The sequence below is a fragment of the Colletotrichum siamense genome, assembly GCF_013390195.1.
Source record: "Colletotrichum siamense strain Cg363 chromosome Unknown KSG_Cg363_contig06, whole genome shotgun sequence".
NCBI lineage: Eukaryota > Fungi > Ascomycota > Sordariomycetes > Glomerellales > Glomerellaceae > Colletotrichum > Colletotrichum siamense.
The window spans coordinates 4,086,598-4,104,634 of NW_023501019.1; the positions used below are offsets into that span (position 1 = coordinate 4,086,598).

The 18,037-nt window shown below is 53.3% G+C and overlaps 6 protein-coding genes across 6 annotated transcripts; 2 read left to right on the forward strand and 4 right to left on the reverse strand.

The window, feature by feature from the left end:
* Nucleotides 1-77: 77 nt before the first annotated feature.
* On the reverse strand, nt 78-3,385 carry lamB (Lactam utilization protein lamB; the record flags this gene model as incomplete). Its single annotated transcript, XM_036641933.1, has 5 exons — nt 78-84; nt 146-782; nt 830-1,789; nt 2,659-3,259; nt 3,314-3,385. The coding sequence occupies 5 exons, from the start codon at nt 3,383-3,385 to the stop codon at nt 78-80; spliced, it is 2,277 nt and encodes a 758-aa protein (XP_036493739.1).
* An 837-nt stretch (nt 3,386-4,222) lies between these two features.
* lamA (putative urea carboxylase) lies at nt 4,223-8,008 on the forward strand (the record flags this gene model as incomplete). Its single annotated transcript, XM_036641934.1, has 2 exons — nt 4,223-4,425; nt 4,483-8,008. The coding sequence occupies 2 exons, from the start codon at nt 4,223-4,225 to the stop codon at nt 8,006-8,008; spliced, it is 3,729 nt and encodes a 1,242-aa protein (XP_036493738.1).
* Nucleotides 8,009-8,205: 197 nt separating this feature from the next.
* CGCS363_v010086 (uncharacterized protein) lies at nt 8,206-8,815 on the reverse strand (the record flags this gene model as incomplete). The annotated part of the gene is made up of 2 exons (XM_036641935.1): nt 8,206-8,226; nt 8,282-8,815. 2 exons carry the CDS (start codon nt 8,813-8,815, stop codon nt 8,206-8,208), a joined length of 555 nt encoding a protein of 184 aa, XP_036493737.1.
* A 2,097-nt stretch (nt 8,816-10,912) lies between these two features.
* LAE1-0 (Secondary metabolism regulator LAE1) lies at nt 10,913-12,470 on the reverse strand (the record flags this gene model as incomplete). The annotated part of the gene is made up of 9 exons (XM_036641936.1): nt 10,913-10,949; nt 11,008-11,427; nt 11,483-11,620; nt 11,693-11,730; nt 11,789-11,943; nt 12,020-12,061; nt 12,127-12,217; nt 12,277-12,309; nt 12,408-12,470. The coding sequence occupies 9 exons, from the start codon at nt 12,468-12,470 to the stop codon at nt 10,913-10,915; spliced, it is 1,017 nt and encodes a 338-aa protein (XP_036493736.1).
* A 1,342-nt stretch (nt 12,471-13,812) lies between these two features.
* Nucleotides 13,813-14,538, forward strand: sap62 (Pre-mRNA-splicing factor sap62; the record flags this gene model as incomplete). Its single annotated transcript, XM_036641937.1, has 1 exon — nt 13,813-14,538. The coding sequence occupies one exon, from the start codon at nt 13,813-13,815 to the stop codon at nt 14,536-14,538; it is 726 nt and encodes a 241-aa protein (XP_036493735.1).
* Nucleotides 14,539-15,278: 740 nt separating this feature from the next.
* On the reverse strand, nt 15,279-17,356 carry cot-1 (Serine/threonine-protein kinase cot-1; the record flags this gene model as incomplete). Its single annotated transcript, XM_036641938.1, has 4 exons — nt 15,279-15,591; nt 15,642-16,115; nt 16,162-16,662; nt 16,719-17,356. 4 exons carry the CDS (start codon nt 17,354-17,356, stop codon nt 15,279-15,281), a joined length of 1,926 nt encoding a protein of 641 aa, XP_036493734.1.
* Nucleotides 17,357-18,037: the final 681 nt, after the last annotated feature.

Sequence of the window (18,037 nt, forward strand, 5' to 3'; positions counted from 1 at the left end):
ACTTTCGTACCGGTATTGATCGTCAAAATCTTCTCCGAGTAACTTGATCTGCTCTTCATCACTTGCTTCGCAATATTCTAGATACTGAGATATCGATGTATAAGTGTTGGCTTTCAAATAAGCTGAAGCTTGTTTGAGAGCTAACGGAAGATACGTGAGCTTCTCTAGAAGTTGTGCTGTACTTCGGCCATTGTCGATCTGGCTCTCGCTCAAGCCGGTGTGCAGGAGCCGAGCAGCTTCTTGAGCATTCATCTCGGACAGATGAAGGGCATTTACACCATCAAATCTGGCTGCGATGATACTGTTCCGACTCGTGAATAGGATGGAGCCTCTACGGCTATAGGGGATGTATGCTGCTAGCTTTGGCCCGTTGAACAGCAAGCCAGTGTCGTCGGCATTGTCGACTATGAGAAGCCAGCTGTTGATGTCGTCCCGCTCTAAGGCAGTTCGGACCAGGGTTTTGACATCTGCTTTAGGATCCTCAATGTGTTTGAGTTTAAGTGCTCGGCCAATCTTACGGTAATAGTTGCTAAACATCTCAACGCTTACAGCAGGTACCCAGAAAACGGAACAGTCGGGGTGGACTTCGCGAACGCGGTACGCAGCTTCGATGGCGACTTGTGTCTTTCCGATTCCTCCCAGTCCGACGATAGCGGTCCTTGGGCAAGCGTCTCCATTGGCAGTTGGTGGTATCCTCTCCAGAAGCTTAATCAAAATAGTTTCTCTGCCGACGAAGTTTTCGTTTCTCCCAAATGGAACAAGGAAGTGAGGTCTTTGAAGGGCTTGCAGAAGTTAGAGTCTTATCTGGCGACATCCCTGTCCTACTTACGATTTTCAGATGCGTGTCTAGCGCTTGACACCAATGGTGGGATGTAGCATAGCAATTCTTTGCCGAACGATGCCGCTGTGGCTGCTGCGTACGGCCGCCATTGCTCGTTTTTGTGTGCGTCGGCGTAGTCGCAGATGCCACGAACAACAATGCAGGGAAAGCTGTTCATTAAGCCAGCTGCCCACATCTCGAAGCACAAGACCCCTCCCAAATCCCGACTATACTTATCACGCGTCGGCCCATCCCGCAAGGCCTGATTACCAGACGCAATGTTGCCGCAGAAAAGTACTGGGGCTGTTCCCATACGTCTTTCCCTTTCCACCGCAGGTCTACATTTCGTACAGGTGGGTCCGTTGATGTGCGTCGATGTGGCTTCAAAAAGAATATCCCGTTCGGGGCCCGGTGAAGCAAACTCTGACTGTCTGGAGATTTTTGACAAGTGTACGTGAACCTGTGTCTTGTTCAAGAAGTCGTTGGCACAGAGCTTGGATAAAGCGCCGAGGAGGATTTGCGGTGGCGCATTGAGGCTCCCAATCCGGGCGATACGGCCATTGACACCGGTCTTTCCAAAGTCGTACTGTATCACGCCGCCATGCTGGCCTTCGGGCTGACTAATGACAACATCTCCAAGACGTATATCGATATCATCGTCAAGGTTAGGAACGCCGCTGCCGATTCCGACCAGCAAACCGAATCGTAGGCACGGGAACTTGCTCTTCATCAGGCTTGCCGCCGTGGCAGCCGAGCTCGTGCCCATGTGTCCGGCGGGCAGGCACGCAATGACGACGTTATGATCCTTGATCCGGCCGTAAGAATAGATATTGTTATCGGTCGACGGGGAGGGAATTTCAGCAAACTGTTCATCCATAATCCCCTCGGCGGCTGCCAACTCAACAGGCAGAGCGCACACCCATCCGACGGTAAAGTCGCGGGCAGAAACGCGTTTCGGGGCCATCAGGTCTGTGATTTGTACGAGCTTGAAGTACAACTCAGCGTCAAAACGTAGTAGAATATGCGGACTTGTTTCCCAAGAAATGGCAGAGGTATGTTCTGAGCCGAATGTTGAGGGGTAACAATGTTTAGTGTTGCATTCCCAGGAGCGAGCATGCAGTGTTGTGGGTCCATTATCTGCTGTGCTGGCTAATAGATGCTCGTATCTAGACCTGCGAGTTCGCTTAAGACGGGTTGTCGACTCGGCAGGAAATGACGCCATGTTGGTTTGACTCCCCAATAAACGGAGTGCTTTACAATGGATTTGTAAGGTCTGTTTCCGTCGCCGAACTCGAAAAGAAGAGTTTCGGAGTTAAAAACAAGAGTTCAAGCCAAAGGTCTATCTTGAATCCGCTAACGGCAAAATCTATTTTAGGAAGAGTAACGAAAAGCGAGACAATACTTGACATGAGCCAGTCTTACTTATGATAATAGGAATACCTTGATGAGCACAGGAATAACGCTGTCATTCATGGTTTGGATATGCATTGCGCTAAGGTTTAATATCAACCTTCCGGTATAACTGTTTCGATTATACGAGCGATGCCCACTATTGAATGATGGGTCTCTTTATGGTACATTAGACAAAGACTAAGTTATTTGATGGCGTAATCAATCTTCCCTCAGTCTTGAAGTGGCAAATGGTATTCTTAAGAACTTCTAGCCGGTTGCCCCTAGCGTACGCTCTGATGGCATGGTTCAATGCCAACCATCCCTTCAACTATCAGGAGATAGTCATTTTGGCAACCCAAACAATTCCTTGTTTGCCTCATCCACAGCTTTACGCACCCCCTTGACATTCTCTATCACAGTCGGCATATCTGAATGAATACAAATACTAAAAGCTTTGCCTTTGAACCCGAAACTGAACACAGTCCCCTCTGAGTCCGCTCCAGAATCTGTCATCATCGCCCTCTTCGCCTTCTCATAACACCTTTCCGGCGTCGCCGGCTGCGACTTTGCCACGGGCAACAGTGCCCCCTCCGGCGAGTAGTCGATATCAACATACACTTCCCCCTGGAACTCGACCCCGAGCTCCGCGCACATCTCCGCCTGCGCCGCATTCCATGCGCCGTACACGGGCACTTTAAAGGTAGCGCATGCCTTGAGCACAGCACGCATGATGGTCAGATCGCGCTGCATGTAGAAGAAGAGCTCGCCATGCGGCTTGATGTGCGCGAGCGACACGCCCTGCGCGTCGAGCATCGCCTTGAGGGCGCCGACCTGGTAGAGGACCATGCAGTACATGTCCTTGGGGTCAATTTCCATCTTACGACGTCCGAAACCGAGGAGGTCGGCGAGACCTGGGTGTGCGCCGGCCTTGACGCCGTGTTGCTTGCAGAGGGCGATGGTCTTGTGCATGATGGAGGGGTCGCCGGCGTGGAAGCCGCAGGCGATATTAGCGGCGTCGATGTAGGGCATCAGCTCCTCATCGGGGCCCTTTCATGGAAGTGAGTGGCGAGATAGCGTGAGAAAAAGGGGGGAATTTCTCACCATCTTCCAACGGCCGAAGCCTTCGCCCATGTCGGCATTGATCTCAAACTTTGAGGCTAAACCTGACGCCATTTTGACTCTGAAAGAGAATGTGTCTGGTGATAGCGATGTGTAGTATGATGGGTGAACTTATCTCTCCTAGTTTCGAAAGGAATCACCTTCCGCGGGAAACCGGGATCGTAGTCCACCGATGATCTCGGAAAGTTATGGTGTTGTAGCTTGCGTTGGGGTAGGTCGTCACCGGACGGCTTTGGGGTAAATATCTCCAACTAAGACGTCCCACTTGGGGTAGACGATACCGCAGAGAGGGGCCGTTCCGCTGCGCCGAGCCACTGATAGCGCACCCAGATCCTAGAGTCTGGGGTTTTGGTGGCAGTGTCTATCAATTCCCGTGGACGTTTCTTTGCTATGATTCGTACGAAGTAGAGGTGGTGATCCGATGTTGACGACAGATGCGGGGTTCTTATCTTGATAACGAGTGAGGGGGTCTCTCCGTCGATAACAACGGTGATGAGTGAGCAGTTGTTTGCCAGGGACACTTTGATTTGGACCGTTTTCTTACCGAAAGTGTTACTAGTTAATTTTAAGCTCCGAATATCCGGGTCTCATGGCCCTGGGAACACCTAGATGCAGGGACAAGATAAGAGCATGGGGTAACAATCCCCATCCATCTTTCCCCCTCATGCCACACGGTACAACGGGGAGCAGTCTGATGATGTACATGCTTGAGATCCTGCTAGCATAATCATTCCTACTTATCCGAACTTTGAGGGTTCCCTTGGAGTGTGGGGTACAGATTGTTGATCACCCTAACTACATAACTTGCTTGAAACTCCCGGCGCATCTCGGAAATTTGCATCGTGATCAATTCTGGTGTCTTTTGCCATTTCCCCTCGCTCAGGTATCGCTATGGCCAGCTCATTGAAAAACATTCAGAAAGTGTTAGTCGCCAATCGTGGCGAGATCGCGGTTCGATGCATCAAAGCATGCAGAGAACTTGGTGTCAAAACGGTGGCCATCTATGCCGACGCAGATGCAACATCCTTACACACCGTGTCGGCAGATGAAGCTGTTTTGTTGCCAGGCAGTGACCGTACTGCATACACCGATGGGTAACTCCATATCACTTCCAACACTATGTGGCCACTTCTCTGATGGTGAGACTGCAGAGATGCGATCATAAATATCGCCAGAACCCACAACGCAGACGCCATCATCCCAGGCTATGGCTTCCTCAGCGAAAACGCAGACTTCGCCGCGGCCGCTGAAGCAGCCGGCATCATCTTCGTTGGCCCTTCGGTAACATCGATCAAGGCCATGGGTCTTAAGCACGAGGCCAGGGAAATCGCCCACCAGGCCGGCGTCCCCACGGTCCCAGGCACGACTCTCCTATCTTCAGCAGCCGAAGCCCGCAAGAACGCCACACGCCTCGGGTTTCCCATCATGCTCAAGGCCACCGGTGGCGGCGGCGGCATGGGTCTGCAGATCTGCCAGGATGAAGCGGAGGTAGAGAAGGCGTTCGAAACGGTCGTCAGCCGAGCGGACACTTTGTTCAAGAACAGCGGCGTGTTTCTTGAGAAATACTATCCGCGCTCACGTCACATTGAGGTGCAGGTCGCTGGCAATAGCGAAGCGGTCGTGTCATTTGGCGAAAGGGAATGTTCACTCCAACGGCGCCACCAAAAGGTCATCGAGGAGTGTCCGAGTCCGTTTGTCGATGCGACGCTGCGCAGGAAGCTCTGCCAGTCGGCCGTAGACTACGCGTCGCAGTTGAACTATAAGAGTGTCGGCACCGTGGAGTTTCTGGTGGATGATGAGACGGCAGAGTACTTCTTCCTGGAGATGAACACTAGACTGCAAGTCGAACACGGCATCACGGAGCTGTGTTACGGGGTTGACCTCGTGCATTTGATGCTTCAACAGGCGGACTGCGAAAAAGCAGGGCTAGGAGGCATCCCAACGGCAGAGTTGATGTCGCTTGGGCGAGAGCAGCCCCTGGGCAGCGCGATCGAGGTTCGTGTGTATGCGGAAGACGCGCTCAATGACTTTGCCCCGCGGCCTGGGCTTTTGCAGAGTGTGCGATGGCCTGAAAGTGAGGGCGATGATGGGGTTCGTGTTGATACGTGGGTCAAGGGCGGTCAGCGCATCACGCCGTATTACGATCCGTTGATCGGGAAGATCATGGTACACGACGGTCGGGGTAGAGAGCAGGCACGACAGAAGATGATTCGAGCGCTGAAGGGAACAACTCTTCAGGGCACGCAGACGAACCTCCAATACCTCACCAAGGTCCTCCAGTCGGAGGCATTCATCCAGGGGAACACGCTGACCACCTTTTTGAACGACTTCGTCTTCGAGGCGTGCGCAATACAAGTCCTGGAACCCGGCATGATGACAACCATTCAAGATTACCCTGGACGAGTGTCCGTCCGGCATGGCGTCCCGAGGAGCGGGCCCATGGACACCCTCAGCAGCCAGATCGCAAACGTGTTGATCGGGAATGAGCCAGGGACAGAGCTGTTGGAGGTCACTTTGATAGGCCCAGCGCTGCGCTTCTACGTTGATGCTGTCGTGGCAGTATGTGGTGGTTCTGTTTCTGTGACGGTGGACGATGAGGAGCAGCCCATGTGGTCTAGATTCGTCATTCGTCGTGGCCAGGTCCTAAAGCTCGGTCAACTGGGGGGGAGCGGTTTCAGAGCATACATCGCCATCAAAGGAGGGTTTCCCGGGATTCCTTCATTTCTCGGGTCGAAGTCTACGGCGCCAGAACTTGGCTACGGCGGACTGGAAGGCCGCAAACTGCAGATGCATGACGTGTTGGATCTGGCGGAGCAGTCGACTCAGTGGGCCGCCGAGGCAACGTTATTTTCACTTCCCAGCGACGCTGTCCCCAGCCTCGATATTAAGCAGGTGTGGTGTATGGAAGGACCGTACGGCGACAACAACATCTTCACCCCTGCTGGACGAGCTGCGTTATATGAGGCTGCCTGGAAAGTGAATCACAACAGCGGCCGCAGTGGCGTTCGACTGGCAGGACCGCAACTCGAATGGGCGCGCTCATCCGGTGGTGGAGGAGGGTCTCATCCATCGAATGTCTTCGACTATGGATACCCCGTTGGTGGCGTCAATTGGACTGGCGACTTTCCAGTCATCTTCTCAGTCGACAGCCCTGACGCTGGAGGGTTTGCCTGCCCGTTGACCGTCTGCTCGGCGGACTTTTGGAAGCTTGGACAGCTGAAGCCTGGGGATGAGATTCGGTTCAGACCAACCACTTTCGAGTGGGCCATGGTCATGTTGAAGAGGCAAGATGAATATATCACTGCTGTGGCTGAGTGTGCCCAAGCGGGTCAAGTCACAGCATCAATCCCGGCTTTGTATCCTGAAGAGTACAGCCAAGCTTCTTCGGGATCGTCAACGATGAGGGAAATCCCTGCGACAGACTTTAATCCCAAGACGATCTACAGACAAGGAGGCGACTCTTCTATTATCGTGGAGTTCGGGACTCAGGTCGCTGACTTGCGCAATACCATCTGCGTCAGACTATTGGCCAAGCAACTTGAGGACCGCCAGTTGGATGGCGTAAGTTGGACTCCGAGCATCGCAACTCTGACTATCCACTTCAACCCCAAGAAGACAACACAAACCGAACTACTAAATATTCTGTCGGAGCTGCCGTGCGGACTCAACCAGTCGAGCAATCAGATGCCGGTGCGAGAGGTCCAACTGCCCATCTGCCTCGACCACTCTGCCATCGCGGAGGCTGTCCAGCGTTACATGGATAACATCAGAAAAGATGCCTCTTACCTACCGGATAACGTGGAGTACATTCGGGAAAACAACGCGCTTTCTTCCCGGCAAGCCGTTTTCGACGCGTTTCTGAACACCCCCTGGCTCACGGTAGCCGTAGGCTTCTACGTTGGTACTCCGTTTCTCTTCCCCCTTGATCCTAAGTACGTGTACGTGGGACAAAAGTATAACCCCAGCCGTGTCTTCACTCCAAGCGGATCAGTCGGTCTGGGCGGTTCTCTTGTGGCCATCTATCCCGTCGCTGCACCGGGAGGTTACCAACTTATTGGGCGCACCATCGGCTGCTGGGATGAGACGGGTAATCGACCCTGTTTCGAGCCGTCCAAGCCCTGGCTGTTCCGTCATTTTGATCTGGTCAGGTTTGTGGAGGTTGGGGAGGAAGAATACGACAAGCTGAAGCACGACTATGACATCGGGCAGTACGAGTTTACCATCAGTGAGACTACGATAAACATGGACCATTTCATCGCCAAGTTCGACGCTGCAAATCAGGATCCGGCTCATTTGGAGTGGACAAAGCGGCAGGCTGAAGCTAGCAAAAAGCTTGCTCAGCAGGAGACGGAGCTCTTTGTTGAGTGGCATGCGGCCACTACAGCTTCGACCAACGGGGCTGCGGCGGCTGGTGGGGAGCCGGAGGAGCATTCGAGTGTGAACGTTCTTCGGATCAAGTCTCCTGTGAGTGCGAGTGTTTGGAAAGTGGAAGTTGATGTGGGCGATGTGTTGAAGAGTGGGCAGACAGTGGCTGTGTTGGAAGCTATGAAGATGGAGATCAAGGTCATTTGCGGAAAAGATGAAGACGGGATGGTCGTGAAGAGTATCGTGAGTCCAGCGGGTACTATTGTTAGCCCGGGAACAGTGATACTATCTGGAGCAGCTATTGAGGGCTAGTTCAGTCTTCAGATTCATTTGATCGGCAGTCACTTTTAGTTGCCATGAAAGAGAACATTGCAGATGGCCATGCCTTCGGAACGTATGTTTAACGTTTGGTATTTACTACAGTTACTGAAACTAGTCTTTATGGCAGCAGACTAGTTTTGTTTGATACCCATCTATCTGACCTATTGTGTAAAGACCGTTTTTCTCCACTAGTTGAAGTTCTTCTTGGCCTACACACGTTGTTAGTCTTTAGGTTCTCGTTTTGCATGGGTACTCTCAACTCACCTCCTTCAGATTGTCCTGGTTGGTCTTCTTTCCCTTCTTGAAGGTCTTGTCGAGCTTGTCCAGAGCGGGTCCGTCCTTCTTCGGATTACCAGTCAGCCCGTTGACGGTCTGCTTGGCACCCTTCTGCGCGTTCTCAACCTTGCCGAGTCCCTTGGTCAGAGCGGGGTCCTTGTTGCCGGCGATCTTCTGGTTCTTCTGGCGGTCCTTGGTGGCCTCATCGAGGGCGCTCTTGATGCCCTTCTCGTCCTTCTTCAAGCCCTTGGCATCGTTCTTCTTGACGTCATTCTGAGCCTTCTCGGTGGCCTTGATTTCCTTCTTGCCGGCGTTGATGTTGTCGTTGATGCCCTTGACGAGCTTCTTCTTATCAGAGGACTCCTTGGCAGTGGCTGGCTTAGCAGCGGGCTTGGCAGCCGGTTTAGCAGCGGGCTTAGCGGCGGGTGCCTTAGTTGTAGCCTTATTGTTGGCAGGGCTTGCCATGGGTACGGCGAGGGTGAGGCCGAGGAGGAAGAAAAGGAAAGCGAATGAGAAGCGCATTTTGGCGGTGAGTGAGTTTGTGTGTAGATAACGATAGTATTGAAAGTAGATTAAGTGAGAGTGTGTCCGAATCCAGTCGGATAAGAGAGTGTATTAGTAGAGAAAGAAGAGTAGTCAGATAGTGTTGTAGTGTGGATGAAAGGAGAGAGTAGATGTCGAGGCGAATCCATATTGTATTTATACTTGACGATTCCGCTGCAACTATACACAAAGTCCACGAAGCCACCCCGATGGAAAGTGCAACTTCACGATGTCGCCGACGGTGCAGAGTGAGAAGGTTTCGTAATTGAACTCTGTTTATCTTTTGGGGATGCCATGATGCGAACATGTCGTGTGAAGGACAACACGAGCCAACTCGAGGCACGCGATCAACGGCGTCACGCCATCCAAACCGGCGTAGGTATGGCTAGCCGAGTCATCTTGCTCATAGATCGACTCGTCCCGGGTTTCTGGATATTCTGCAAACTTAGTGGGGTGGCCCTTGCGGATGATTTCCTCCCATTATCAGATGAGGAAACTTTGCTGAGCAGCATAGCCAAAGAGACTTCAGACGATGGCACACTCAGTTGTTTTAGGATGAAACTGGAGGGCCTTTATCATTGGTGGTTAACATGCATATCTGGTTTAAGGCTCAGAACAAGGCTGGTTGCTTCAGGCATGATTCGTGGGGTAGAAATGTTCTCAGTCTGTCAAGTCGGGCTGCCGATGGGTCCCGAAATCCCCGAGGGCGTCGGAACGGGTCGCCACCCAAGTGGGCGTACAATACGCAGAGAGCATGGGGAAACAGGAGAAGCATACATGTAAGGATAAACTTAGAATCGGTAGCGCGCGCGCACCCGACTGGATGCGAACCCGACCATGCTATCCCTGCTTGGGTGATCTTCTCGCCCAAGACGGATGGATTTGCCTTGGCACGGTGATCTTAGAACCTCATTCTTGGCTTGAAAAGCTTGTCGGTCTTGGGAGTTCATCTGTCACATCCTGGGCATCTGATCTCTGGTACCGGGCGTCTGGTGCCTCAGACGAGCATCACCTATCCCCTTTCGACGTGCTCTCACAACATGTAAACTTTAGCCGGATGTATCGTCCAGGGGAAATTTTGCCGTTGGGTTCCTTCGCATCTCTAACTGTTGTCTTGTTTCTCGCCACTCCTCTGCTAGCAAATGCCCACCCCATCGTGGACTCTATCCCGAGCAAGTGCACTCTCAATACAACAATACAAGCACATTTCAGATCCAGAAGCTACCGTATTTCATGCGAACAGAAACCACTAATTCCAATTCAAATAGTTTGCCATCATCTAGTTCATCTTCAGCAAGCTTTCTCTTTTTCTGAACTTATTCAACTTGCGATGAACGCGCGTCTCTGAAGCTCATCGGAGACAGAACTCAATAAGAAGAGGGTGTTCAGAGATTCTCTCGCCGCGATTTTGAGTCAAGTGCAGGCGGCATCAATGCCCTCACAAGCGCGCGCACACAATCTGCGCTGCTCGGACTCCCCACGCCAGCGGCCTTCACCAATACGACGGCGACCAAGTTTCTTGCCATTTTACCGCTCTTCCCGCACGCCTCGGATACCTCCAGGCGTCTTCAGCGGCCGGGAATGTTGGATATGAAACTCGGTGACCTGTGCTGCTCATGAGACACCGTGGAAGCTTGCTTAAAGTTTTCAACGGTCCGGGGTAGAACAAGCGGACTTCGCTTTTGGTCACGTTATGCAATTCCCCTTATCAGATGATGAGAGTCTTTTCGTTCAACGTGGCTTTTCTGCGTCGCTTTTGCGGTGATGTCTGTCATGTTGAGCACAATGGCAGTCATTCTGCAACAGGCCCAGTAATACTAATGCAGAATGTATGGTAATTGTGGTTAAAAGAAACCTCGTAAAGAGGGTTTAGCGGGTTTTGGTGTCAAGCAATATGATTAATTCAATAGACTAGGAGTGAGACGCAGACCCTGCGCCAAACATGCCTGCAATATGATTAAGAGAATATTCTTGTATCGCCAAGCAAATCAGACCGATGCCATCCTACCCAGCTGCCTAAACCTGAATCCCGGAGTATCTGTGAACCTCCGATTACTGGCCCCTGGCATCTCAGGGCTATTTCTCGACAGGTTTCCTCCCGTAGACAACATATCTGAAAACGCTGTCAGCTTCATTCGAGAGACCAACCCAAGCCAAGGGTTTTCACTTACACAGGCCAGTCAGCATGAATAGACTTATCGTTCAAATCCCGCCGCACGCTAGGCAAGAATTCGTGCACCTCCTCCCTCGTCCATTCAAGCGCTCTCGTAAATGGCGCCATCGTGATCGCTTCGAACCCGTTGTTGATGTTCTCGTTGTTCCAAAACCCCAGCTCTTTGAACTTTTGATGTTTCGGCCACGAGTTTGACGGCCATTTAAACAGCCGCAGCTCAACATCAACGAAGCCGACTTCCTTCATGATAGCAAGCAGTTGTGGGATTTCCTGGAACGAGCGCCCAAAGACTTCAAAGGCTTTGTGCACGTGGCTCATGCATCGAGAAAGCGCGCATTCTGGTTTTAGGCTATCGTCGTCGGAACGAGGATACACTTCAAGCTCTTGCAGTTCAAAGTATCCTCCAGGTTTCAAGTTGCTGAAAGGGCGGTTAGGCTTGCACTGCAAATCTCACAGATATTAGAGATACTTACGTGAGGACTTTTCGAAGAAACACGCTCCAATCAGCGATGCATGAGTTCATTCCTCGAGTATGGATGTAGTCGAATGGTTGCGAATATGTCCACTCTTCATCTAGGTCGTCGACTTCAAAATGGACATTGGGAGGCGTGCTTATGGGAGTGACTTTAGCCTGGAACTCTTCGGCTCGATTTACGGATATCCAATCTTCTTCACAAACTTACAAATCTGGGGTTGGCATGGACAGATCGATACCAAGGACCTGTTGACATAAGAATCCCGTGATTTCGCTGCAGCGAGCCGGTAGCCATTGAACTTACCTCTGCGTCAGGGTGATCTTCGCCAAAATCCATGGCCCAAATGCCTGTGCCAGTGCCAATATCAAGGACGCGCTCGACATTTGAGCTGGGTTCGTTCGGCGGGGCGAGTCCCAGTTTGTTGTCAAAGGTTAGAAGAAAGAGATTGTGTTGAAGGTCTGGATTTTATATCAGCGCTCCTCATAAACCACGGTCGCACATTCCAGGGGAAGAGAATGGATCTTTGAGTCTTACCCAGTCTATCTTGTTCTTGCTCGTCGTTGGGAGAAGTATATTCTTTCCACGGCGGTTAGAGTTTCTGTCAAAGTCCGGCGGTGGAACACCATGTTGGAAGCACTCACTGCCATCTTTGTACGCATGGTATCTCCGCCCGTTTTCTTCCCGAAACCCAAGGATCGATGCAGCTACGCTAAACGCCGATGACCCAACGCCCTGGACGTAGCACATCAGTACAATATCACTCGCACTGGGGCAAATCACACGTCACTGACGCTTCCTATCAACGATGCCTCGTCGTCGGTGAACTGCAAATTGTGTCAGCAGAACTTCGATTCGTCCAGTCTCGCCAGAGCCTTGCCTCTTCAGGGATAAGTTCAATCGTGAGGTCGATCGCACTGTCGACCCTGAGCCCAGCCTGAGCACTCGGCCCCTCGGCCGTCGCCGCATCGCCAGTAATAGTAATCATTGGAGCCGAAGAACAAGCAAGGAGGAGTTGAATGGGGATTCACTAATGATGATAGATCTCGGTGTCTCCCCTTCGTCGTTTCTGGTGATTGCTGCCCCCTTTTCTGGGTCCGATAGCTTCTGCAGCCCCGCGGCACAGAACCAGATGCAGCTGCGACGTTACGTAGAGGACATGTCCAGACGAGCAACCAACAGGCGTATCAGAGCCCAGCGCTTAGCGAAATAATGGGGCTTTATTGGCTGCTTTGATGAGTTGCGATTTTGTTTGTTCAGCCCGGGCAAGGTTGGCAGGTTGAACCAACAAAGCCTTGGGATTCGGCGGACGTCCAACAATACGTAGATTGTTAAGGCATTCGTCACAGCCATGACCCTCCAACCGAGATTCGGGGAACTTTTGTTTCCGCTTTAGCGCGTAAAGTCATCTTGGGTGCCCTTATGGCTGGCATGACATCAGTTGCAGTTTAACCGCGGGGAGACGCTCTGTTTCAATAATAGGATCGTGGGGAATGACCTTGAAGGGACCCGAAAGGCGGGCAACTTATTGTGGTTATTGAGAGACTTGCATAATCGAAATCGTCACTTGAGCCAATCCGAATTGCTAGAAAGAAAGAGAAAAAAAAACACACCACAGATGAGAATAGAGCAAAGCATGTGTGTGTGCATGCATGCACTCGCCTGGGTCGTCATTGCTAGCCGTGTTGTTATTATGCTCATCGCCCGCCAGCCTGTCCATCCACCCTGCACAACAACACTGGCTAAAGTCAATGGCAATCTCATGAGAACATCTCATTGGCGGCCGTTTATATAAAGCTAGAGAATAGGCCGAGAAGAAATAAGAAAAAGCAAAAGAAAATGAGGACGGCCCGACTCGAACGGGCAGCCTTCTGGACTGGAATCAGATGCGCTACCATTGCGCCACGCCCTCGATTGTTGAGGTCATCACAAGCGCAATCAAAATAAGTAGCCGCAGGCTTAGCGGGCTCGCTGTGGCAGCCTGCACGTAGCCGTGGTCGACAATGAAGTTGATCGAGCAGGAGCGGCCCAAGTGGTTTATATCAACAAGTCCGGGCCAGTACCTTCCCCACAGAATCCCGCTGGTAGGTCCCACTGAATTGGCTCGGCCGGAGAATCGTACCCCCGAACCGCGTCTTCACCTCGGTGAGCCAACGCCATTTCGCGAACCTACCAAGCTCGCATTTTCGCAGGATGTAACTAATCTTCAACCTCCAACTCCAGCAACTTCCCGTCGAAATCCCCAACCACCCAAACCACCGACGACAATCACCACCACCAACGACACCCACACATAATAAGAAAACAAAAAGCAAGAAAGAAGAAGGAAAATGGACTACCAAAACCGCGCCGGCTCCAAATTCGGCGGCGGCGGCGTGGCCTCCCACTCCGCCACAAACGCCGACCGCCGCGAGCGCCTGCGCAAGCTCGCCCTCGAGACAATCGACCTCGACAAGGACCCCTACTTCTTCAAGAACCACGTCGGCTCCTTCGAGTGCCGCCTCTGCCTCACCGTCCACCAGAACGACGGCTCCTACCTCGCCCACACCCAGGGCAAGAAGCACCAGACCAACCTCGCCCGCCGCGCCGCGCGCGAGCAGAAGGAAGGCAAGCAGAACATCGACCCGGCCACCGGTTTGCCTGTGGGCGTCGTCGGCGCCGGCTTCGGCGCCCTCGCCCGCAAGAACGTCATCAAGATCGGCCGCCCGGGCTACAAAATCACCAAGGTCCGCGACCCCGTCAGCAGGCAGCAGGGCCTGCTTTTCCAGCTGCAGTACCCCGACATCAGCCCGGACGTCGAGCCCAAGTGGCAGGTCATGAACGCCTTCACGCAGCGCGTCGAGGAGCCCGACAAGAACTTCCAGTACCTGCTGGTCGCGGCCGAGCCGTACGAAACGTGCGCGTTCAAGATCCCCGCGCGCGAGCTCGACAAGCGCGAGGACAAGCAGTTCAGCTTCTGGGACCCCGACGCCAAGGAGTACTGGCTGCAGGTCATGTTCATGTCAGAGAGAGAGGAGAGATATGTTGCGGCGCCGGGTCTGAGCTCGCGCAGGTGAGGGGGACAGGTGGCGGATTGTATGGGTGCTTACGATGGCAACTTGCATCACGAAACGGCTGCCTGTAGGAGAATGGCAGACGTGGCATTACTCATAATGAGATAGGCCCGATGCGTTTGCCCGGCAGACACAGGCTATATCGGGGCATGCACAGGGATTTGGCGTTTGGCGCAGGATATGGAAATGTAAGCTCTTCCACACACGGTGGGATGCGAAAACTGAGCTGACTCAAAAGTTGCACATCACTATACCAGAATAGTTGGCTTTGTCTCAAATGCATTATCTTGACTGCATTCTATCGCCCAACTGCTGACAGTCATCCTAGTTTCTCCTGAATTTCGCTCCTGCATCCATGACATGTAGATCCGGTATCACTAGATCTTTCTCTGTTCTCCACCTCCTTCTCTCCACGTCGTGTCTCTCGTGAGAATGTAAACAACTCTAAACACCTACAGCCCACAGCCTCAAGCCCGAGGCAACAACCCATTCTGCCTCTCCATCTACATGGTGGTTTGTGCGATTTTGTGTCTTGATGCGAGTCAACGCCCTTTATGCAGTGGTTGTTGGAAACAAAAACGGAAAATGCAAGTCTTGGTAACATGAATCTGGTGTATCGGTAGGCAAAAAGCAAGATCGAGTACAAGGTGCGTAGGCCAGTCGCAGCCTCGAGAACGGGTCCCGTGCAAATGCGATTCGAAGAATCATGCCCATGCATGTCACCAATAAGAGGTAGTAGGGCCTCAGCGGAAGTTGTTGTCGAAACGCTTGAAGGTGTAACCGATGAAAGGCAAGCTCATCTCGGGCGACTCCTCGACCACAGGGACGCCGGAACGGGCCTGCTGGATGGCCTGTGCCTTGAGCACGGTTGCGTTGTCGGTCTGGTCAATCTCGTCGGTCGGGAAGTAGGTGGTATCAATGGCGGATGTCAGGCGAGGCTCGAACGGCGCCCTGATGCGGCGCAAGCTGTCGAACTCGACTCCACGGAAGAAAGAGTGCGCCTTAATCTCGTGAGCACCCCCACGGCCGAGACGGTTCTCGGTGTTGCAGATGAGGCTGGGCATGTTAGTGAGTGGATTCCATGATTAAATAGCAGGCTTGCTCACCTTCGAATCAAGTTCTCGGCCTCCACACCGAGCTGGATGTCATCGGGGAAGTACAAAGTCTGCCTCCAGTTGACAATCTTTCGGTACGTGTCGTGGCTGTCCTCGGCGCAGAAAGGAGGCCATCCCACCAAACACTCAAACATGATGGTGCCAAGAGACCACCAATCGCAGTCGAACGTGTAGCCGTGGCCAGTGAAGATCTCGGGCGCGATGTAGTCGGGAGTACCGACGGTGGAGTAAGCCATCAGTCTCCTTGAGCGACGCCAGTCGTTGATCTGGGAGCGGTTGCTGACTGTGAGGTTGATCTGGTCAATAGCAACAGAGTTTCTATCCCTTGGTCTGTTAGACCGGCCCTGAAGCAGCTGTTGGTAGTAGTTGTTGTCGTGCAAACGGTTGAAGCCGGTGGACAGACCGAAATCGGTCAGCTTGACGTGGCCGCCGCGGTCGAGCAGAATGTTGTCGGGCTTGATGTCACTGGGAAAGTTAGCGAGTGGCCACAGCTTGGGCATATGCGACATACCGATGAATGAAGCCCAACTTATGGACAGCCTCAATGGCAAGGACAATCTCTGCAATGTAGAACCGCGTGATATCCTCGGAGAAGATCTCGTACTTGATGAGCATCGTCATCAAGTCACCTCCGGGCAAGAACTCCATGAGCATGTACAGGAAGTACGAGTCCTGGAACGTTGTGTAGAGCTTCACGACCCATGGACTGTCGGATTCGGCCAGAATATCACGCTCCGAGCGGACGTGGGCCAGTTGGTCCTTCTTGAACATCTCCGTCTTGATCAGGGACTTCATGGCGTAGACCTTGCCGTCGCCCTTCTTCTGAACCAGCTTAACCTCACCAAAGGCACCCTTTCCGATGATCTTGACGGTGTTGTAGTTTTCGGGCTTGTCCTTTGTTCGCAGGAATCGCAGGTATTGTCCCTCCTTGCGGCCGGCGGTGGACCAGATCTGCTCGCGTCTCGATTGACTCTGGTTGGGCTCGGAAAGCTTGGCCTCCATCTCGCTTTGTCTGTACACAAAGCAGTCAGCAAGCTGCAACAGCTGGCATGCGAAACGCCTCCTTACCTCTGGTTTCTCTCGCGGGCACGCTTCACACTATCCTTGAAGAAGTCTGACGCCAACTGGGTGCACTTCTTCTGGTTGCTGTTGGCGTTGACGCCATACTTCTCGTAGTTGCGCTCAGGAGCTGGGGCGAAGATCTCGGCAGAAGAGCCCTGCTGGTTCGGGAGAGGAGGAGTCGCGTAGTGTCCGTAGCCAGAGGGGGCCTGGCCGGGAGCACCAGCGGTGCGAGGTCGCTGGCCGGGAGAGGGGCCGCGGGAACCATAGGGGGATGCGCGAGCAGCGCCGCCGAGGTTCTGGTGGGAGAATTGGTGAGCGAGGCCGACATTGGGGTCGTTGCCGCCAGGAGTGTTGGATCGCGGCTGGTAACCGGCGTTGTAGTCGCCGTGGCCCTGGGGAGGGTACTGGCCCTGCTGCTGGTTGTTCATGAAGTAGCCTTGGGGAGCATAGCCGGCCTGGTAGGGCTGCTGCTGCTGCTGTGGGTGCTGCATGCCTTGCTGTTGCTGCTGCTGCTGGGCCTGGCCTGGGAAGACGGGCTGAGGAAAGGTCGAGGGAGTCGTAGGATACTGGCGGTCGCCACCGGGAGCCAGACGATCGTTGTTGTTCCCAATGTTGAGATAGAGACGGTTATTATTGCTGTCCATGGTTGTCGGTTTCGTCTTGACTCGGGGGGGCTACGCGGTGTGCGGGTAGGGGTTGGTTGGCTGGCAAGCAGACAGCGTGGGCGTGGGCAGGCTGTGCTGTGCGGTGACTAGCAAAGTGGCAGTTTAATTGACGGTGCTATGGGGGCCGGCGAACGGGGTCGTCGAGCTGAGGAGGAGGTCTGCAGACTGCGGTGGCAGCGGTGCGGTGCGGTGCGGTTGCGGTACGATGCGGTGGCCAGTTGGGTTGGTCGCAGCGACTAAACGGCGGGGAAGACAGCCAAGTTGGACTAGAGGTTGCAGCCGCGGGACGCCCAGGGTCAAGGCGGGAGGTTGGCAGTATTGGGCTGATTGGTCCGAGGCGGCTGTCGACGAGATAGATTGCGGTGGGTGGGTGGATGGGAGGAACCCGCCAGTGCTAATTAAGAGAGAGAGTGAGCCCTAGTCAATGAATGGGTTGGGTTGGGTCATGGACGTCGACCGGTGAGATATCGACAGGCGGAGGGTTGGGTTGGTTTGGGTGTATGTGTGGGAGAGAAGAGGAGGAATATGGATGTACCTTGTGGTGTTTTGGAGTGAATTGGATGGTTGGAGGGGGCAGAAAGACGGGCGGCGGCTGGACGTCGCCTCCTCTGTCTCCTTACTAAAACGTAGCGAAAGGGGGTGGAGGGGGAACTTTTTGGC